The sequence below is a fragment of the Argiope bruennichi genome, chromosome 3 (assembly GCF_947563725.1).
Source record: "Argiope bruennichi chromosome 3, qqArgBrue1.1, whole genome shotgun sequence".
In the NCBI taxonomy this organism is placed as follows: domain Eukaryota; kingdom Metazoa; phylum Arthropoda; class Arachnida; order Araneae; family Araneidae; genus Argiope; species Argiope bruennichi.
In genome coordinates, this window is record NC_079153.1 from 31,755,980 (window position 1) to 31,780,698 (window position 24,719).

Genomic DNA, 24,719 nt, shown 5'->3' on the forward strand with positions numbered 1-24,719 from the left:
AACTGCTTAATTCAGTTAAATAAATCCTTAATACAAATTTTAAGTCTTTGACAAGTTAAATCAACCTATCTATTTGTTGTTTCTTATGGCACTTGCCATGGACAAGCCCGCTGTCGATGACAACCGATTTAAGCCTGAGTGGGAGCACCTCTTGTTTCTATAGTAGTAGCACCAACTAGGGCCAAGAGAACGACTTAGCTACACACACGCCACAACCCTTTTTACGGGGCGGACTTCATTCACTCAACCACAGATCGTAATTTAGACCTGAATCAGAGAATCGCAAATTTCAAGTTATTATGTGAGAACATTATTTTGTTTAAGTCATGTGGTATCAGTGTGACAGAAAAACATAAGTTCTCACATGACTCATATTACGAAATCACAAACATTTAGAAAAGCGATAGCTTTTGATCATCCCAAAATCAATCAAATTCTAAACATTTTTTCCCTACACCAGATTTTTTTTTTTTTTTTTTTTTTGGAGAAAAACCAGTTTTAAACATGACTGTCGGTTAATGCATGCAACGATATTTAGAAAAGCGATGCCTCTCCATCTCAAAATCATTCGAGATCCAATTTTTTTTTTTTTTTTTTTTTTTTTTTTTGCCAACTAGAAAAATTGAAAATCAAAAAATCTATATATATTTATATATAATTTTCGATACCTCACCTTACTGTTTCGCGTTCATTCCCATTTTCTTCACTATGCTTCTTCGGGCTATAATTTTTTACGACTCTGCTCTTTATTGGCCAGACAGGAGAATCGGGTACGTGGCGGACATTCGCGCCAAGCCTTTGGTTGGGCAAAATATAAAATGAGACAACCTTCTTTATTATTTTCTAATAATCCTAAAGACGAAAAATTGATGCCTCAAAAGCGATAAATGACCTCTTTTCTGCCCATGCATTTTGAGGTTTCAAAAATTCCAAATCAAAACAACATTATGATCTCACATGATAATAAAGATTTGTTAAGTTATCTAATTATTAAGTTACTGATTATCTATCAGTTGATAACATATAAACAAATTTTGTATCAGTAATTTTATTGAATAATCGATTTAAAAGCAGACAGGACATCACAAATACTTCATTGAATCATAAACATACAAAAATATTAATATAAAGTATCTAAGAAAACAAGGATTGATAAACATAACAAATTGAATTAACATAACAAAGGAAACAAACGTCATAAAAACTCTCAACTATCCGTGCTGTAAAATTAGCAACATGGATCATTTGCACATCAATAAAATACAAGAAATTCTTCTAAAATATTAAATATGATAAATTTGAATATAAGCACAGTCTGAAATTTTAGGGTAATAAAAATACAGGATTTATTTAACACATATATGATTTTTAAAAAAGTTTCATTCATTCATTCTATCATTAAACCAACACTTTGGAGTTGGCTTCATTGCATATTTATATTCGATTATTGTATTGCTCTCGGAATTTTCTCACAACAGCCTGATTAAATCAGGCAGATTATTATATACAAAAAATCTTTAATGTAACTGAATTATTTTTAAAGTAAAATGTTAATACAAGTATTTTTCAAATTTTTACAACAAAAGTTTTCCATTGATATAAAAATATATGAATTCCAGTACTCTAGTTCAGTTTCCCAAATGCATTTAACCGGAAACTATAAATGGTTTAAAAGTTGAAATTTAAATGGCACATGATGTAAGTCTGAAATTCATTTATTTAATTTTGTATGATGCTTTATTAATATCATATGCATGCAGAATAAGTTCAAACAAAATTTTGATCTGAAAAACTAGCATATTCAAACTATACATTCATTAAATCAAAAATCAAACAAATCTACTTGACAAATAATTTATAAAAAATATAAATAATGATTTGAAATTTGACTCAGCTCTACAATTAAGTAATTTTTGAAATTTAAATCTGATAATATTCACTCAACAAGTACATTATTCTGCACATTGCTACTGAAAGAATTTTAATTCTATATGAATATAGAGAAATCTTATAATGGCTGCTTTACAGTTTCAGTTATGAAATTGAATTTTTATTTCAGTACATTCTTTTCCTTTTCATAATTATATTATGAAGTCTTTATAAACGGCCAGTATTAAAACAAAGCGTTCTTTTTTAATAAAATGCAAGAGCAATTCCTACTAATTAAAATATAAATAGAATTTCAGAAAATTAAAACACAATCAATAGCAGTTAAAAGCAATATACATTAAAAAGCACATAATAGTTTACAGCAATGCTTAACATAATTGTACCTACATTGCATAGTTAATATACATAACAATAAAAGAAAACAAAAAGTAATGTACATTTTTTTTTTAATACTACACAAATAAAAACCCTTGAGGTATCTTTGACCTCAAATAAAACAGTGACTTCATAAACAAAAATGGCAGTACACATTCCAAAGTAAATAACAACAGTGGAAACAAAGGTTTTCTACAGTGAACACAAATGTCTGAACAATAAAAATAATTTTAAGTTGACATGCGAATTTGTAAAGAAATACAACTTATTCCGGAAGTCCATTATTATTTCCACCTTGTCTTTCAGTGATAACATCCTGAATTTTTCTTAATGTGAGATCTTCACATAATCGTTTAGGAGGATTTTCATTATCATTATCATCCTGCAGAAGTCGTTTCACAACCTTTTTGTCTCCAAGCTTCACAAAATTGTTTATTGCTCGTAGATCCTGTTTAAAATTTAATGATTTTTTTTTTAATATCATGTGTGATCTTTACAATAAATATAATCAAGACATCAAGCATCTATACTTTTTTTATGTTACAGTTATGAAATAAACAATCCTGTTCACTCAGAATAAGTAAGAAATCTTGTCTATAATTCTAGAGTAATTCAATATTATGAATGAATAATAAAAAAAAAAAAATGTCATAATGTAGGAAAAAATGCATTAAATATTTACTTTGATTTCATGAAATAATGACAATGTATAAAATAAATGAATATAAATAATAAAAACATGAGATTTTTATTTTTCAATTGACCATGAAAATGAGAAGAAATAATATCTAACAGCAGAGACAATACAGATTTTTTTTTTTTTCAGTTAACATTGAGAGAAATTTAAAACTGAACTGCATGCTTATTACAATCTATATATATTTTTGTCTTTTTAAAAAAAGCTGTAACTGGAAATATAAGTAGATTCTAACAATTTAATACTTACAATCTTAATAAATCTATTTATTACACGAGTTATACATTAAATTTTATTGAGGGAACTATTTTGAATCAACACATGTTGCAAAGCATTTATCTAATAAAATTTTAAAAACTGGAAAAATGTACAGATCAATTTTTTGAAAAAAAGTATGAAGCAATCATTAAATGATTAAGTTCATATGTGATAGAGAGTTAGTAATAAACTAAACATTATTTTTTCTGTTCTAATTTACAAATACTTTTTCAACAGATTCAGTTTTCCTGACAGAAGCCTTTATATCAATTCTGCATGAAATATAATGGATTTATAAATATTTACAGACATTTTCTTCTAATTTCCATACAGTAAGTGAAAACATATATTAATAAAATCAATACTAAAATTAATGTTCAAGCAATCCCAATCTTCGTATAAATAAATATAACTAATACTTTTGTAAGTATATTATCTCAATAAAGACTAAAACTAATGTGGAATAATTGCACTTCAGGCATCTTTAGTGGATTTTTGATTTTATTTTTTCATATAAAATTAGTTAATTTTTTTTCCCCCCATTGCTAATTTTTCTGCTTACAACTCGGATTCTTCTTGTTAGCATATCAGGTAACGAAATGATAAATCATTATTTTATAATCTAAAAACTAAATAACACTGACCTTTGCAGGGCTTTTATTGAAGCAACAGGAAAGTGGTTTTCCTGGGGAGGGAGGGAACTGTGTATTGGTCAGAGGAGCTACATACAGAGAGTGTTTGTTAGAGACTCTTCTCCAAGGAGATGAAGGATGGGCATTCAATCTTGGCAAAGGTGATAGAGGTGGAGATTCAAGCTAGATGTAACAAAAATTTATTTTTATAAAAATGCTTCAAGATTATTATGATTTTTTCTATATTACGCATTTTATAAACAATTCATATTTTAAAAATTCATTAAACATTTGACAAAGTAATTTGTAAAAAAATACAAATTATATCTACTCAAATTATATCTACACTATTTATCCACAGATTTATTGAAATGAAATTTTTTAAGTGTACAATTAGTACGTATTCTCTAATAAGAAAATCTATTGAAAATATTCAGTAGAGCACTCGAAATATTAATCAATTAATCCTTTTCACATATTTTAGAATTCATGACTGTACAAAAGAAATTTGTAATTTTTTTTTAATTCTAAGAATAGAGAGGAATCTATCAATGCAGCTTTCAATCTATAAGATTACAATTTCCATCTATAAAACTGCAACCAAATTAAATAAATACAAATAATAGTATTCGATAGAGCACAATAATATAAGAATGTCAGTGAAATCATGATAATAAGCATGGTACAAAGAAAAATTAAAAGAGAATTATAATACCATCTTCAAATTCAAATGTAACAAACATAAATTTTGTTACATTTCATACACAAAAGTGATGTAATAACAAAATTAATGATTAAAAAATGAACTTCTATTGCAAACTCATACAAATAGACTTCATTTCAATAGAATTATCAGTCCAATTTAAAACCTTAAGGGGTACATTTTTATAGGTCACTATTTGGAATCTCATAAGTTTTCAATATTCAATAGGAATTTTAAAAAATGCATAGAAATAATTATATAAATACTTACACCATTGTTTGTCTGTGAAAACTTGTAAGCAAACTTTTGAAGTTTTGGCACATAAACCTAAAAAAATAGATTTCATATTTTATTACTACTCTAAAATACTTGAAAAATGAATGCATTTTTTTGAGGGGAAAAAAAATAACCTGTGTGAAAAATGGCAAAGCAATTCTATAATTTTGCAACTATTTTTATTATATCTTGTTAATCATACCTTATTATAAAATTTAATGAGGTCTCCTCTTTCCTCAAATTCGAAATGAGTACCAGTTCCAGTTAATTTGGTGGGAGTGGGAGGCTGACTACTTGGATGAGGTACAGGTAGAGTACTGGATGATCGTATTGTGCTCAACTGTTCGGTTCTTTTTGATTCTTGAAATAAACGAATAAGTATATGAAAACAAATATATGAAAATTGAAATGAATAATTATAATTCTTTAATCAAAATGAAGTTCTAGGGGAATATCATTAAAACAATGCAAGCATTAAGGTTGAATAATAAACATTAATTATTCATTCTACAAATTTATTTATTAATATTGGAATTTTTAATTACTAATTCAAATTAATGTAGTTTATATAATTTCTCAAGTCAACAAAAGTAATTTTTCAGTTACATACAATTCAACAACGCATACATTCACAATCAATATATACAATTCATCAGAAAGTTATGCAAGATGCTAATAAAAAAGACTGGAGATTGATTGATGCAAAAAAATTAATGATTAATTTAATTTTCTGCATTCAGAAAACTTTTTATTCCCCACACTGAAAATCCCATTACAGCTCACATTTAAATATTCCTTCATTTCTGCATCCAACAGTTAAATAGCCAATATTTGTATAAGATGACAATATTTTCAGCATGAAATATAGTTTGCCTAAAGGGAGAAAAAGAAATGGTTTACATCACTTCATGTGACCAATGCAATGCAAAGTGATACCTGGTGTAGATAGTTTTAAATCGAGAACCCATAACCCAGTAAAAATATTTTATCATTTTAAATGCTCATCTGTTAATGTCTGTAAATGATGAGACATCTCAAATGTCCTAGACAGTTACTATTTCAAATGCTCCATTACTATTGATTATAAATGATGAAATCTCTTCAATGTTTTAACAGTGTAATGTTAACAATGCCTGATCATTATCCAATCCGAATACTCACTGTGCTATTGTGCATGCGTCAGAATGTGTTTACTTAGTCAAAATAAGAGTAAGAGGAAGGATGAAAGAAAAAGATGCATACATTTAATTTTAAGGTGAACTCAGATTATTTGCATATATAGGAAGTGTAACAACTGTGAATAACTTATAATATTGTTGAAAAAAGAGGCAATTCACAAAAAATACTTTAGAGCATTTTTTATTCACAATAATAAATTACGATGAATAAATCGAAGATTTATATTCTTAAATTAACGTTAACTCACTTTTTTGCAAAATAATACATTTTTTAACATTAAAACAGAACTTGGATTTTTTTTATAACACTCTGAAATGAACAAAGGTAGATAATTTCGGTCGCATTTAATGATATATTAAACATTCTTCACACCATTCTTGAAAGCTTTTTTACCCCTTGAACTAGTTATAAAAGCAATCAATACACAATATTGAGTTTAAATACAATAACACAGTAAAAGACAAGACACTTGCTTAAAAAAAAAAAAAAAAAAAAACTGAGTGAAAAAGTATCTTATGGGCAGAAATGAAGATCAAAGAATAATGAAGAATTGCAGAAATGTGCCCATTCCTTCAAGTTTCACCTCTTAGTGAGGTAGAATTGTCAAAAATTAATAGTTTCGAGATATTGAAACGAACAGGATACAAAATTTCGAGTAAATCATTTTTCTTAAATTCACCATCACTCAAATTTCATAGATATTTGCATCAATGTTTTAATTTTCAATCCATCAGTAACATTTGGTTATATTTTAAAAAAGGTCTTCCAGAGTTTTTATCAGCATTTCTAAAGGCAAAATTCATCAAGACTTTTATGGTAGATAGGTTGCCAGTAATATATTTTATTTGTAAATAAAATATGAATTATATTAAAAATAGTCATTTAATTTAATTCATGATTTTTATAAATTTAACTGATAAGATACAGATAATAATAGAGCAATGCTTATATAACTTTGATTTAAACATAAATAGATAAAGAGTTGCATGTTAAAATAATAAGGCCATTTCCTTTTTATAATTTCAGGAGTATCACACTAATGAAAAATAATTCTACAATAACAAATAGCAAGAAAAACAATGTACACAATTATTACCTTTTTCATCTTTATCTGTATTTTCACTTTTTGAGTTCTCAGACGGAACAGGTGAATTTGAACCAGATCCATCTTTGCTGTTTTCGCTACTGCCTGAATTTCTTCGCTTTTTGCCTTTACTGGCTAAAAGTACACTTCGATACACCTGAAAAATTATAAATTGATCACACAGAATATTACAAAAATGACTAGATTAGTGTTAAAAAAATGACAAATTAACTAAATAGAAAATTTTATTTCAAGATGTGTATTATATAGAATTAAGATGTACATAAATTCTGGCAGGATATAGCAAAATTAACAGGAAAATTATTTTCAAATACACCCAAATAAGTGTAAATAAATCAAAATACTTTTGAAATATGGATCCTTTTACATTTTTTATTTGTATATATTTATAGCCAGATATTTTCTGTCAAAATATGCGGCTAATTTAAGAAATATCTCTGCAATATTGTGACATTTATAATGAAAAAATAATAATAATTTTACAATTTATTTATCACTTTTGAATATAAATATTTCTCATATTTTAAGAAGTCATTATTTTCCCCTTTTCTGAAATCATTTATAATCTGAAGAAACATATACAAAGCAAACTTTAAAAATTTCCCCCAGAGAGTTTGGTTTCTCCATTTTAGCTTCGTATTCCTTTTATTTTAGTTTCATCTTAAGCAGTTTTTCTAATACTTTGTTTCTTGCACAAATGTACACACAAAATAAAAACTGAAGACATGCTTTTGCACAATAATTAAATTTAATAAATTTTCCTACTAATGAATACTTTTAATGAAATTTCAGACAGCTAATTTATTTAGTAAAAATAAAAACTCTTTATACACTGAAAACGCATTAACCCGCAATTTCATTTATTATAGATCCTCTGAGTATAAATCTCAAAAAACTAAAATTAGTCAATTCTTACATATAGATTTTCCTGTGTATCAACTCCATACTTACATGACTAGCAGCCTGAGGCTGTAACCTGTAATGCTTCATTATTTCTTGGAAACTTCTATCTTCTTTAGTAACCTAATAAGCATGGAATATTAAATTTTATCAGCTTCCTTTAAAACATTTTACAATAATGCTTAAAATAAGTTATTTTACAATAAAAAATATTAGATTATAAAGGAGGGTTACTAAGAAACAAATAAAGGGGAGGGGGGAGTTCAATAGCAATATATTTTTCTTAATATTATTAAAAATATAGATATTTCCAAAACATAAAGACAAATTTTTTATAAATTCCTTTTCCCAACAATTGTGGGTTCTTTTAATCCCTTTGTCTTCTTAAGTTTTATATTTTTAAATGAAGAAAGAGGTAAGGGAAAAAAAATCCAGCAATAAGAATATTATCTTAGTATAAATCAAAATTATTGTGACTATGCATGCTAGTTCCACATCACCTAAGTGAGTGAGTGAGTCAAATTCAACCAAATCTTGCACACTTATTTCAAATAAGAGAAAGAGTATTATCAACTTTGCAAAGTTCATAAATTTATTAAGCATTCAAACAATTAGAAATAAGTCAAAATTTTGCCTTTTTTCTATGGTAACTTCTCAGAAAATTGTTCCAGAAGAAATACATATAAATCGTCTTAAATATCAAAATTTTAACATTTCAGTACTATAATTTTTCATTTCTGCATATTATTTCTTTCAAATGTCATTTTTTTTTAAAAAAAATTTAAATTAATATTAATTTTGAACTATTCTACTACAACTATGTTTATTAAATTTCTGTTTATTTTAATAAATATATATATTTATATATATTTTACTTTTATTATTTATTTCACATTAGTGATTCAATAATGTAAACAATCACTGAAACAGAGATAAGAAAAGTAAATCTCTTGCAAGCAAATGGAACAATGTCTGATGGCAATAGTGGCTTCATGTTATGAGATTTTTTAATCAATATTTTGCATTTTTTTTTTTCCAAAGCAACTTTGAAGGAAAATATTCTGAAAAAATTAAGACTATCGTAAATCTTTTTCCCCCCACCTATTTAAAAATATCAGGGTTTTTTTTTTTTTTTTTTTTTTTTTTTTTGTATAATTTATCTTTCAAAAGTTATTAATTCTTAGAAAATTTAACATAAATCATTTTGAAATAAGGAAATATTCTGTGCAACATGTTTTTTTGTTTTGCTTCAATGCATATGTTCTGGAAAAGATTTAGTAATTATAATATTTTATATTAAAGCAGATTTGACATCAAAACTTTGCTACTAAATCTACATTAAAAATTTGCTTTTAATCCCAAGCAGCTTCAAGTATAACAACAACTAGTATTTTTATAAAATTAAATAATGCAACAAGAATCTAAACAGCAATTTAAAATTGACTTCAAGAACTCATCTTAAAGAAGAACACACATTTATCATTAATTAAACATCTAAACTTGGAATAAATTAGTAATGGTTCAAGAATTTTTAATAAGATTAACTTCTTTCATACTTTTATGGTATGCTTTAAATAACATGAAAATCAATCTAAAACTTCTGAGTTGAATATGCATATGAAAAATAATCATAAATGGTTATGAAAATCTAAATTCCAGTCTATGAAGCACCAACAAAAATATAAAAATGAAATAGACCATAAAAATTTTCCTTCAACCCTTTTGCAAACCTATTTAGTTAAATCAAATCTGTTAACTTCAATTAATATCAGTTATTTCCATTATAAAATGCTATAGTAAATTTAAATACAAAAAAAAATAATAATAATAATAATAATAATCTGAAAACTTACTTTGCAAATAACATATACAGAACACATAAGCAGTTGATCTAAATGTCGATCACGCATCAGATCAGTGTGTTTCATAATGCAGTACTCAAAGCATGTCCATATTTTACGTCTTAATTCTTCATCTGTTATCATAAGTCTATCACACAATTCTTTGAGCCGCACACCGGCTAAATGATATACCTATTTAAAAGACATATATCTTAAAAATTCAAGATTTTAATTTCAAAAATCAATCATTTTAATCTTCTATGTGAATGAACCACTTTTTTCCATTGACCATAAACTTATATTTATTTACACATTTTCTTGAAAAACAAATCTTAAACACAAGATACCATAATTCTAATTACACATTAAATAATAAAAATTTTAAATTTCAAAAGCAATTCACTACTTAAGAGTTTAGAATTAAGATATTAAAGTAATTGGTTGCTTTGAGGATTAAAACATACATTTAAAATTAACTTGAATTGAAAATCACTCAATTTTCAATAATACTATTCAGTATATATTTTCAATAATACTAAATTCTCACCTTTCGAAAAAATAAACCCAAGGAGCCAGTCCTTTTAGGTTTAATCATTGTTTCTGATGGAGTTTTTGCTTGAACATTTGATGTAGCATTGACAGGAACTGTGATACTATTACTATTAGCAACAGCAGCTTTCACACAAGTGATTTGTTGATTGCCTTGAGTCAAAGGAGACCTTGTTATTTGAGCTGGTAGATATGTGATACCATTATCACTCTGAACTTCTATAATGATAAAAATTAAATTAAGAAAAAAAATTAATGCAAATTAAGAAATGAATAATGATTATTATTTTTAAAAATGGAAGGGGAGAGCAATCTTATAGTTTCTTTAATCATGATTTGTATATAAAAATGTGAATACCACATAAAACAAATATTTCCCATAAGTTTCCGACATTAAATATTTTATTAAAGCATTTAATCTGCCTCTTTTTATAATATATGTATTTATTGTGTTTATAATTATTTTATAAAGATAATAGCTGAGTTAAATAAAATTCACGTAGTATATCCACATTAGTATGAACTTTTTTTGTAATGCAGATTATTTTTAGAGGACCAAACTTTTTAAATATTTTTGAACTCTTTCTAATAATTAGTTATGCCCCAAATTGTAAAAGCAGAGAAGTACAACTAATCTTTCAGAATATTTCTGATCACCCCTAATGCCTCAAATTGCAAAATCAGAGAAGTGCAACTAATCTTTCGGAATTTTAGATAACCTCTTATGCCCTAAATTGCAAAATCAGACAAATGCAACTAGTTTTTCAGAATTCTGCTAGTATAAATAACACATGTTAACTAATAAGTCTGCAGATATCCGCATGTTCCTTTTGAGAGAACCTAAATTTGTATACTGATAACAGACTTCATATACAACTAAAATTTCAAAACTTATTTTAGCTCTTCTATTATTAGAATGATTTATTCAAATATACCAGTTGAAAACCCAAGTTACTTAAGTTTTCAAATTTTAAATGAATCATAAAAATTCCACAACGAAAAAACACACATAAGACAAAACACGGGACACGCACAACACACATATTAATAATGACACCCTACTTACGTTGTAATATAATAGTCACATTACGCCCAGGACTCATAATTGGATTAGTGTTAATAATTGTTGTCTCGCCAACAGAAATACTATTTCCAACTGTTTGGCTGGTAGTCAGCGTTACCTGTCCAGTACCAGAAGCAGATGTTGTTGCAAACAGCCTTCTTCTTGCACTTGACATTGCCGCTGGTGCAGGCGATTGGAAACGTTCACTTAGTCCAACAGGCGATTGTGGATCTTCGGAAAATAAAATTGCCCATCAACTATTAACTTTGACTAAGACTTAATTTTTAAGTAACAACTGTTTTGCTTTTGGCTTTCAAGAAATATAAACCAATTTTATCGTCATTAAAAAGAGTGGGCAAACAGGACTGTTTGGAATAGAAAGCAATTTCTGTTCCAAAATTGTAGGTCCAAATTAATAATCATTTTTACCCCCAGTTTTTATAAAGATTCAACATGCAGTCATAAAATTGATTTATTTTTCAGTATTAATTGCAAATATGTTCTACTATTACATGATTATTAAATAATTTTTTTTAACAAGAGTCAATAGAGTTATATCAGATATAGCAAGGAATTAACTGTGAAACTCTTTATAGCATAATAAAGTTTTTAATTTAAATTTTAAGCAATTTTCATCATAAAAATTGCTTTTATTTTTCAGTTTTATAATGAAATTATTTTTTTAAAAATGCATATAATATGAAACACGAAATTAAAAATTCTTTATATGATCAAAAAAATATCAAAAATGCAATTATTTGCATTTCTTTTATTTCCTTCAAAAAGTTTCTTCTTTAATTAAAGAAAATGGTTATTTTTCTGAATACAACTGGATATAAAATAATAAGAGTAGTTCATACAATATTGTTTATTTTAACCTTTGAATTCAATGTTTTTCCCCTCCTTTAAAAATTATTCAGTATAAGGTTCAATCCTTGAAAACTAAATAAATTATTTTATTTCATTTGTATATATATCATCTATATAGCAATAAGCATCTTGACATTTTATTGAAAACCTGCCTTTCTTAAAATAAGAATAAAATTTTGTCGTTATTAAATTCAATCATATTTTAAGGTCTAAAGCCATTTCACAAAAAATCATGCTGATCATAATCTACTATACAATCTGATTAATCTAATTAATCAATTTTACAGACTTCTTGAGTATCTAATTATTACATCATAGTTAACAAAAGATACCAGAAAATTCTATATAATATTTTAAGTGAAAGTTTTTTTAAATCTATTTATTCATTTAGTTTTTTTTTTTTTTTTTTTTTTTTTTTTAAACTAGCAGACAAATATAGAAATTATTCATGAAATTTGACCATGAAATAATCCTGTTGCTGAGAAAAAATAAATCCCCCCACAAATTTTATTGGCACCAAATATAAATAATGTGATGCACTCTAAAAAATAATAAATTTATTTAAAAATTCAATAAAGACATACAGCAAGTTTAATGAAATCTAAACAAAAATTTAAAAATAAATGGGCAGAAAATATTATATAGCACGTAGCAATGGAAAATAAATTTTTTAAATTTGATTTGTACATCCAATATTAAATTCCATCTTAAAGTAATAAGTAAAATGGCAAGAAATTAAAGTCAATACTTGTATGACGCAATTCAGTTTATATAATAAAAGTTTATAATTAGAAGTTAAACTATAGATCATAAAAGTTAAAAGTTTTGTGTTAATCAAATACAAAATTCACAACAAATAATAAATATCATTAAATAATGCTAATCATTATAAAAAATCATTTCAATTTTAAACAGTTTTCAGAAGAAAAAAAATTAAGATAAATGTATATAGCAATATATCAATACTAACTGTTCACCTACCAAATTAATAGTACTCATATTATCATGTCAACCAACTTTACCTAACTACATCTTAATACACCAAACAAAAGTATCATTTCAAATTATACTTGTGCAATACACATAGAGCAATTTGATTGGTTAGTTATGCTTGTAAAATAGAAAACTAATTCACAGATAAAATTGATAAAATAGATCTAATTGTTAGGGCTAGGGGTTCGGCCCTAGTCATAATTTTACAATTATTTTATTTGTCAACATATTTTAAAACTGGAGACACAGAAACAGAGGCAATCGTTAATGATGTACATAGATAACAAGAACTTTCACATGAAATAAAAACTTTCAAAATTAGTACAGTAATTACTGTTGGTTCTTCGGTTTCATTCAATTATCTCTACTAATAAGAAAGATAAACATGTGCATATTGGATTCTAAAGGTTAGACTGTTTTACCTACAGCTACCATATTTGGCTCATATATTCATGGAGGGGGGGGGGGACAGGAATGTGCACATCAAAGCAATTCAATTATAATTAATCAAAAATTAAAACTATATTTTGGCATTTTACCTAGATAACTTTCAAAAATAACATTACGCAAAAATAAATTCTATAACATTAAAAAGAAGGCACTTTGGATTATGGCAATTTAATAGCCCCCCCCCCCCGAAAAAAAAAATCCTGCCTTTTGGCAATCGTTTGCCAAAGGAATTACCTTTGCCTGTTTTATTGCCCGATTTCTAACAATATGTTACATTGTTGACTTGAAATTCAAACCATTTTCATTGCTCATATTTAATAACATAGCTTTCTTTCATCATTGAAAGCTAAATAAGAAGGATCTTGCTAAATATTTATCTTGTAAAGTTACAATATTATGAAATTTAGAAGACATAAAAATTGCTCAATATCAGTAAAATTAATATCCATTCAAAGTCATATGACTAGTATCCATAAAAAAGTTCATATAAGCATTGAACACCTATGTAAAACAATTAAAATAACACAGCTTTAACATCTGACAGTTTGATGAAAAATGAAATTAAATGCACGCAACATCTCTAGTAAACCAGCAATTTTGAATATATAGATGTTATTTTCAAGAAAATAAGAAGAAATACTTTTAAAAAAAACCTTATAAAAATGAATTATCTTAGAAATGTATTTTATTTATGGTGTAAAAATTTAAAAAAGAGCAACACACTGCATTTATAACTAAATATCTGTAAATGATTATAAAAAATTTTGTTGTGGGAAGCATATGGTAAATTTTATATTTTACTGCTTTTGACCTACTCATACTTGACTAAAATAGGAAAGAAATTTAAAATGTAGGAATTTTTTTTTCTATAAATCTAGAAAACATCACAGAAATTATAAATTAAAAAAATAATACAATTCAAAAAGGAAACGAATACCAATAAAGAAAAAAAAAAAAAAAAGTTGAAAGAAAAACAACCAAACAAGGAACTAGAAAAAGCACCCTTTTTGCTGAATGCATATAGCTCTTTTACAAATGAAATACAATCATTCAATAATGATAAGCACAAATTTCTGAAATGAACAGTATGCAAATTTTATTCAAGAGCAAGACCTATTGTTTCCCTTGGATAAACTTCAGAGAAATAAGTTGCACAAACCATTTTAAGCCACATTAATTGCCACATATCACGAAATATAATCCTTGTATCGTACAAGAGGGTGCTGCACAATTTTAATTGTCAACTCAATCAATACAAATAAAAATACAATGTTCATTTTTCCGTTCCCAATAAGAATAAACAATTAAAGATAAATTTTTAAATTTTGTTCACAAATATTTATGAAGCATAAAGTAAGTTTTAGTAAAGATGCCATGGCAATTAATTAACAGGTTAATTTCTTATAAAATAAATTTCTCTTAAGTCGCTATTTCATCCAACAACTCAAATATACGACCTAGTTCAATGTAATATTCCAACTAGTAGCATTTCATTTTATATGCCAATATCATGATTTATAATAATTTTGTGACAACTGTATGAAATTAAAAATTTTATAAGAGCAGTGAATAAGGAAACTTTATGTATATGAAAAGTATAAATACTCATTATCAAAAATACACTTGATTTCTCACCAAAGCATTTCTTTACAAATTTCACATTCAAGAATTTCTCTGAATATAATTTCAAAACAAAAAGATTACAAGTTTGTTAACAAATTAAGAAATTATGACTATTCCTAATGAAATAATAGACTCGCAACTTTATTTACAAGTAGCCTATTTCTAAATAACACAATTAAACAACAGTTACTATTTATATCACAAAATTAGATAAAAGCTATGATTAAAACTTGGTAAAAAAAAATAATAAAATTCAAAAGCAATACAGAAAATATTTAATTAAGAAATGTGATTTAAGGGTTATAAAAGAAAAAGAGCAAAGATATATTTCCAGTTTTCAATATTCATTAATTATATAAATAGTAAAACTATCTGAAAATATAGAAAATTAAGATATCGCAAAACTTACTTTTTCGTTCACTAGTTACTCTTCGAACCGCAGGATGAGCCAAAGGTGATGAAACTAATTGTGAGGAATGATGCATACTTGAATTTGGTGGACGTGGTAAGGACACCTGATGGAGGAAAAAAGAGGATTTTAGAAATGAGGACAATATTAATTTATCAAAAAAAATTATGCAAAAATAAGAAGATAAAGTACTGATAAAATTACTTACATCTTCACAAGATGGTACACCCAAACCTGATGCTTCAATAGCAGCCCATAAAGGAGATTCTGATTTCCAAGCCATACTTTCTAAAATTTGTTCTTCAATCTATAAGTGGCCAAATGAAAATTGTTATTACCTTTTATATATAAAAGTAAAAGATTTTAATAGGAATTGATTAGTATTTTGTTATATTTTTTATTCTATGAAAATTCAACAGAAAGTTAGAATTTATTAATAAAAAAAACAGATGTATATAAAATAAGAAGGCTTAGTCAGATAATTTAAAAATAAAATAGTTGACAATAGTAACTTTAATTAATTTATTTTTTAAAGTAATTTTAATCCTGATAAATATTAAAAATTATATATTTATCAGGAATCTTACGATACAGTTAAGTGCTGGTTTCAATAAAACTGAATAGCATATCTAACAATTATAATAACCATACTAGACTTGCATAACTTATTTTTACTAAAAAACTGAATATTTGTTGTTAATTCACATTATTATTATTTTGCTATACATAAACAATTAAAATTTGACCAGTCCAAAATATTTTCTATAATTAGAGAAGCACATTTCTTGCAAAAATAGAAAAATTATCTTCAGAATGGAATGCAGTACAATTGTTGTACAATTCCTTAAATAAAACAAAGCATAATAGAAGTGTTTTCTTTTAAATAATAAAGGCTGCAGTATACATAGTCATAATTATCAAAAAGACATTCCATTAATCATCTTCTTTCTCAATTAAAATAGCTCTTTGTTGCTGAAAATAAATTTTTAAAATATAAAACTAAGTGAAATAAATGATATGTGCATTTAAAAAGATGACTTGCATGATTTAAATGCTTTACAACATCACGGGATAATCCATCTTCAGCACGGATAAGTAGTTCTATCACTTTGTAAAAATAATATGGCTGAAGATTAAATATTTGCAGAACCCATGGGAAGGACCTGGAAAACAGAATTAAAAAAAACTTTTAAGTTAATAATAATTACAAACTTTGAACTTAGGATATTAATGCCAACTGCAATAAAAGAAGGAGCAAGAAAAATATGACCTTACCTCTGAGAATTATAAGAGAATATCACAATCTCTAAACAACAAGCAAATAAGGAACTGTGGAAAGCATCAAGATCCAACATAGTCTAATGGTAAACAAAAAGCATCCATGTTAAATCAAAATAATTTAACAGAATAAAAATAATCTTAAATATATATAGCCTTTTTCACAGAAGCATATAATAGAAAAATAATTAAATAAAAGTAAGACTTACTGAGAAATCTGTCTTCGGTGGTAAACGTTTTTGTTCCAAAACCATTATGTCTTCTAGTGCTTTATAATATAAATTCTCCCCCAGTGCTAGTCTTTTCTTAGCAAACTCTGTGTGTGATCCTATATGATCATCAGATGGCTAAAAAAATATTTCAAAATTATATTTAGAACCCTAAACTTATAACAATATGAAAAAAAAAATGATGATGATACTATAAAATAATTAAAATATTACAATTTACCATTGCATAGCAGGTACAAAAGGTTTCACCCATTTCTTTTATTCGATTGATTATTTTTTCTTCTGGATTCGTGCTGCATTCTCTGGAAGGGCATAAATATTTAAGGTATATAAAATGTATACCATAAAAAAAGAAAGCAAAAAATACAGAGTAACTACACAAACCAGACAACCAAATTAAATTACTTTTTGAAATTAGATATCCACAGTTAATATCAATCATTTGTGAAATAGTAAATTTCAAAATTAATTAAAATGATAGCATAAATGATCATATTTATGAAACAAATTTTTAAAAAATTTGCTACTACAATAATGATAGAAAAGAACAGTCATCTGTTTATAGGTATATAAAGTTAATGGAATATATATAGTAAACCATATAATACTTCTTTAAAATTTTACATATCGCATTTCAAAATTTAATTTAGATGTAGGAATGACATATAAATATATTCAAACATATGACAACTTTTCAAGATAGTGTTTCAAAGATATTTTTAAAAAAATGAATTGTGTCATCTGGTTAAAAATATTGACAATAATTTACATCAGCATTTTTATTATAAAAAAAAAGTACACATCTATATTCAAAAAGTATTATAAATTCATATTTTTAAAAAAACTTACTTAAAAATAGATCGAAGCACTTCACTTGGTTTGGGTTCTCTTCCAAGCAACAACTTTTGTAAACGACTAACTCCCTGAGTTGCAGTACTAACTGGGGTTATATATGCAGCATCTTTGTCTTTCAGATATTTTCTACCAGTCAGGGGAGTTGAAGGCAACAGTGATCTAGTCTGAATTAGATATTTTTAATAAATTATTTTTATAATTAGATATTTTTAATAAATTATTTTTATAAGTATATTTTTATATGAAAATAAGCAATTAATCCATTAAGAAATAAATTGAAAAAGTGTCAGATTGATGAATATATAAAAATATATCTAATATTTTGGAAGCCCGGTGGCATAGAGGCAGCGCTCCCAACGCTTAGGTCCAAGGTTCGATCCTCAGGCTGGGCAAGGTCGACTCAGCCTTTCATCCCTTCAGTGAGTCGATAAACTGAGGACCAAGCATGCTTGGGAATTAAACACTGGGGTTCTGCATTAGGCTGCCCACCTAACAGGGACATATGCCTTGCACCCCAGGGCCCTCAGTCAGGAAAACAGGTATGGGCACTATAGACCTTGGCCCACATGGGCTGTTGTGCCACTGAGTAGTTTTTTTTAAAGTTATATCTAATATTTTAATTACTGGAGACTTTCAAACATTATGGCTAACCTTTTTTCAGATATATTTACTATTTACCACCATATTTTCAATTTTTTATAAGCATTTTATAAAAGATTGAAAAGCAAACTGTGTAATTTCATGATTTTTTTTTTTTATCTGTGACTTAATGTAGAAAAATTTCTCAAAACTAATGAATTTTTTATTAGTTTGATAATTTTTTGAACATATTTATCTTTTATATAAATCTGTTTTAAAAAAGTTCTTTAAAAAATTCTTAGTTTATTTCCTAAAATATACATATTTTTAAAAAAAAAATAATATTGTTTAAAGTTTTTAACAGTATTTAAAAATAAATAGCAAATAGCATGCAAAAATTGTATTAACTTTAAAAATAACTGAAACAGAGTAAAAGGAAAAATAAAAATATTTTAATATCCAATGGATAATAAGGAGAACTGACAACTATGTAATGATTGTTTTTCTTTCCATGTATTTCAGGTTTTTAAAAAAACTGAAATAAATTCACTACTATTTTGCTTTAGCACCTTTTCTCAAGGGTTGGTGACAAGGGATGCTTATCTCTTTTGAGCCCTTCAACAATAAGCCACTTTTTATATATATCTCCTACATCATAAAAATACTCTATATAGCTCTAATGTAAAATATGGATACAAGCAAAATAGGGGAAACAAATGTCAGTTAGAAGACTTTTGTAATACTAACTTCTTGCATGTATTGCTGTAGGTTCCCTCTCACTTCTTTCATTCTCTCAGCAAATTCCGACATTCCTGGATGATAACCTTTGGCAGGAGTTCCAATTTCTTCACTAGCATTCTCACCCAAAAATATTCTTTCATCAAAATCACCAACATTTAGAACATGTTCTTCATACTCTTTATTTATTGCTTTACTGAAATACAAAAATAAATAAATAAATAAAAATAAAATATGTTATCTATCTTTACTTTTTCCATCAACACATTAATATAATACAAAATAATTAAAGTAAATGTACCTAACACAAACAGTAATTTTTAAAATATATACAGTCAATTGAATTTAAGAAAGTAGATAAAAATTATTAATAATGTCATATCAATTGTAGAGATCTATTTCAGGAAAAGTGTTAAGTTTCAAATCAAAATACTTACAATATCCCTTTGAAAATTTACAAGAAATGTTATCAAAATATTTATTTCCAAACAACTATCACAAAAAAAAAAACTATAAAAACTTAATGGCATAAAAGAACTATTTGGGTGGTTAGTTTTTTTAAATCAATGAATGAAAAAATAATTCAGTCCTTCTAGGAATACTTTTTTTTAAAAAAAATTACAACAAAGCTAAAATATTCAATGACAACTGTAACTTTTGAAGATAAATGTTTATTGATTTTTAAAATTTAGCAGAACATAAATTTTAAATAATTTTGTTTATTTATAAATAATAAAACATGTAAGAAAGGGAAGTAAATAATAATAAAATTCTCCATGAAATAATTTGTGAATTCTCCATGAATAATAAATTGTGATATAAGCAAACTAATTTAAAAGCATTACTAGACATATTTACTAAAAAGTCAAGTAATAAATTATGTTGAGAAGGAAACAACAAGAGTGAGTAAACTGTCATAGAATACTGCTAGGTACAACATATATAAAATAGACCAAAAAAAAAAAAAAAAACGGAAATTTATGGGAAAATATATATATATATAATTTTTCAGTGATTGTGTATGAAATTTAAGAAAAGCTGTTTGATAACATTTCTTGTAAATTTAGGAATAAAGTTCTAATATATAAAAATTTCCAATTTTTTATTGTATTTATAAGAAAATTATAAGCACAACTGAATAAGGTAGAATGTTTTACCTATTTAACTCAAAATTTTGAGTGTCCAATAAACCTGCCAAGGATTCTAATTTTCCTTTCAGGATCTGTAAAACAAACACATAAATTACCAGACCTAATTCCAAGCAAAATTAGATTCTTAAGAAATATTTTCTGTATAGTAAGGACTAAAAATTGCATTTCTTAAAATTAAAGGAAAATTCCTTTCAGCAAAACCTCTATTCAACTCCCCTTCCCACATGCTTCTAAAGAACTATTAATAAAGAATTCTTAAGAAAAAAGGATGAAAAGTATAAACTTTTTAAGACATTAAATCATGAACATTTTAAATAATCTCAAAATCTTTTCTCTCTCTCTTTTGCAATAATTCTTTTAAGTAAAAACAGAAAATTTTAAATGAAACTGCTATATTTATATTAAGATCAAAAAAGCATACTTCATTTTTCAGTTCTAAAAAAAAAAAGAATATTAAAGAAATGAATAGAGGTTTAAGAAATAATTGTACCTGACATATTAAAAAAAATCATTGAAAAATTAAAAACTTTTAATTTAGTTTTTATATTGATTAATACATACTTTCTTTTCCATAAGCTTTTTTATATAAGGCTTCCACCAATGCTCTTTAATTCCTTTTGCTTCAACAGCAATACCTTGGTGTTTATTGCACAATAAATCAATAATGCAAGGAGGTTCAAAAGGTATTATGAAATTCTTAGTATCAAATTCAGGTGGTAGACCTGTAAGCAAATTAAAAACAAAATAACAATTGTGCTCCAAAACAATATAAATTATAATATAAAAAAAAGCAAGATTTTTTTAAAAATTTGTAATATTTTTTTGCTGCTGCTACATTTGAATTAAGATTAGAAGTGCATAATTCATTTTAGAGCTCTAAAAAAAAAAAACTGAATAGCAGTAGAAAACATGTTTTTGAATACATCAATTGACAATTAATCCATACTTTTAATTAAAAACATAATTTCAATTAATCAACTTTATAAAATGAGATGGTGAAAAGAGCATATTACCTACAAAATCTGGATTTAAAATATCTTTTCTATCAGCAAGTAAGGCATTACAGTACATCAAATCAACACAGCATAGTAGTAAATGGAAAGAATTTACTAAATCTTCAGATATTGCAGGAAAGTGTCCTAAAAAGTAATTAACTTATAAATTTCAGCTTTGACAAAAATTGTAACCATCACTTACATTTAACTTGTGCTAGAAAATATAAATTATATTATACCTTTTACTCTAATAAATAGAGTCCAACAGAATGCAAACACTTCTGAAGATGTGCAAGGAATTCTTCTACAAATAAATTAAAAAACATCAATATTAAAATTTTTTTTCAATAAACAGATACTTTAAAAAGTCTTCATTCTAAAAATAAGATATTTAAATAAAATATTTTTAAAAGTATACCTTTGTTTTCTACTTCGTGCTGGACGAGGAGGATCTTTAAATGGGTCTTTGAAGATATCACAGAAAATTGGTTCAAACTTTTTAAATATTACAGTAGAAACATTAAAACTTCTTTCTAATCTGTCAACTTTATCTCGCATTTCTTTGGGGAGATTGGCCATATCGGCCCATTTTTTCATTTTACTAAAAAATTGAACAAGGCTAGAAGGAAAACATGAACATAAGTAACTTATTTTGGAATTAATCTTTGCTTAATTAATTAAAAAATATATTTAAGATCCATTCAATGCATCAGGCTACATAATAGTAATGATAAACAACTATCAATTATTAATAATTAAAACATAGCAAAAATAACTACTGACAGGACAGTTTATCCTTAGTTCTTATAATATTATACAAAGCATCTATTTTTCTTGATCTTCCTTATCAATTTATATCAATAATGTATATTATTTATTGGTATTTTGAATACCAATAATGTATTGTTTAAACTTCATTTTATTAATCTACAAAAAATATGTAAATAAACCACCTAAATAACATTATATCCAATAAAAATGTTTAATTCATATAATAGTTTACTAAAATATTTTTAGAAGCTTATTTGAAATAATAAAATTTAAGTTAAAAGTACAATAGAAATATGTTAGTTTTGTAAAACATCTTTCACCTTCATAACATTAATAACAAATAACAAAACAACACAGACATTTACAATAATATTCATTTTATTTGCACTTAATAGGAATTTACATCTAATTGTTTAAAATTTGAAAGGAATAATGCTAATCTAAATATTGCTACAATCTTTTTAATTCAAATGAACTTATAATTTTAAAGTGATTAATGAACTCATAAATATGTTTTCAAATATAATTATTAACCAGCATTGACTTCAAATAACATTTTTTCCCCCTACCTAAATTTACAAGATCTCAATAGTCTTGTTAGAGAAACATAATTGCCTTCAACAACACTTCCTTTAACAGTTGGGACAGCTATAGTTCGACAGGCAACATATAAGGCACAAGCCAGCCAATGTAAGGCATCACCCTAAAAAGAAAATTAATTCTTTTTAAGCATCAAAAATAATTTATTGTGCCTTTTAATATCAATAATAAGAGGTTTTTTAAAATTAAATTCCATGGATGAATCATATACAAGACCAGATATTATGGATAGAATAGTACTGAAATTGATATTAAAGGCTCACTACTTAAAAATAAAAAAGTGTAAGGAAAATTTATTTAACTGCATACAACAATTGTATGATAAAAAAAAAAGTTCAAAATCAATTTAAATACATTTAAAAAAAATCATGAACCAAAAAAATAATTTTGCCAACATAAAAACTGAAAGAAAAAAACAAAAAAAGCATCACATTGAAAATATAACTTACTTCAGATCCAATAATAAAATTAATCTTAAAAGTTAGTTATTTTCCAAAGACAACAAATAAAAGGCGGAAAAAAATAAACATACATCAACAACTATTGTTTGCACTTCATTCAGTAGCGACTCACGATAACAAGTTTAAGATAATATACTATTAATTAATTTACGGCTTTATGACCTACATTCATCCCTAATAAAAAACGGATCAAATTATTTTTGCAATAAAAGTTGACATAGTCAAATCTTCCGCAATATCTTTTATTCCGAATAATGTATCAATTGAATAAAAAAAAATTCAAGTCACACAAAATATAAAATAAATGGGCGCTCCAAATGCGGCTTTTTCAATTAAAAACAACAGGGAAAAAACATGATAAACAATCATAACTGACAAAGAAAAATGCAATTTAAGATCCAAAAAACGCAAAATAAATTTAAAAAAATATTTTTCATAAAAAGTAATAAATATTTACCTCTAAAGTGTAAGTGTTGCTAATCTTTAAAAATGATTGCCACGCTTCATCAGTGGCGTTTCCATCCATGTTAAGATCTGCACATAATTCCTGAAATTTTTCTCGTATTTCTTGCTCATTAGGAGTAGTTGCACCCATTTTTTCCACATAAACAAAAAGGTGTTCAAGGAATGTAAATAAAAAAGTACTTAGCTTTCATGAGTCGGAGGTATAGTATTGGCGGGAAAAATTTATTTATCAGCTGAGATGACCAATAGATGTCTCATTGCGCGTAGAAGTTTAACTACTTAGAAAATAATAAACACTGTTTAACTTCTGCTTCCTTAGAAAACTAACAAAACATTCAAAATTTTTGTAATTTATTGCATATTAACACATAAATTTGATCCAAATTAGTTTAAAAATCTAAATTTTTTATAGTACTATTTACACTTCAGAGCACAACTCCGCCGATTTCGCTACGGAGCGCGGGAACTTACTTTCTGAATTAAATTGTTGCCATTGCGTCAAAATTATAGTAGAAAGTAATAAAATTTTTCTCGCAGTAAAAGTTTTGTTTTCGCTTTGTCATGTCAAAAAATTTATTGTAAAGAAAGTTTATTTTTCTAAAATATTAGCTTCAAATAATGAACATGAAAGAGTTTTTGACTGTGAAAATTTTTTCTTTTTATTTCACCTCTGACTTGCTGGATTAAGGCATACATGATTGCAAAATTGGGATCGAATAAGGGGTTGCTTTCACTGAATGTACTTTAGAGCAAATATTATTCGAAAACTGGTGAGCTTTAGCA

General features: G+C 26.0%; 1 protein-coding gene across 1 annotated transcript; it reads right to left on the minus strand.

Annotated features, from left to right (window-relative positions):
- Window positions 1–1,064: 1,064 nt before the first annotated feature.
- Window positions 1,065–24,391, minus strand: LOC129963562 (retinoblastoma-like protein 1). The gene is made up of 24 exons (XM_056078022.1): window positions 23,929–24,391; window positions 22,980–23,113; window positions 22,058–22,258; window positions 21,879–21,943; window positions 21,658–21,783; window positions 21,206–21,366; window positions 20,651–20,715; window positions 19,503–19,689; window positions 18,171–18,340; window positions 17,542–17,623; window positions 17,301–17,438; window positions 17,089–17,171; window positions 16,856–16,976; window positions 16,022–16,120; window positions 15,814–15,919; window positions 11,472–11,699; window positions 10,404–10,624; window positions 9,869–10,048; window positions 8,067–8,138; window positions 7,107–7,251; window positions 5,034–5,191; window positions 4,826–4,882; window positions 3,865–4,035; window positions 1,065–2,713 (listed from the first exon to the last, which is right to left on the minus strand). The coding sequence occupies exons 1-24, from the start codon at window positions 24,064–24,066 to the stop codon at window positions 2,531–2,533; spliced, it is 3,291 nt and encodes a 1,096-aa protein (XP_055933997.1). The 5' UTR covers window positions 24,067–24,391; the 3' UTR covers window positions 1,065–2,530.
- Window positions 24,392–24,719: the final 328 nt, after the last annotated feature.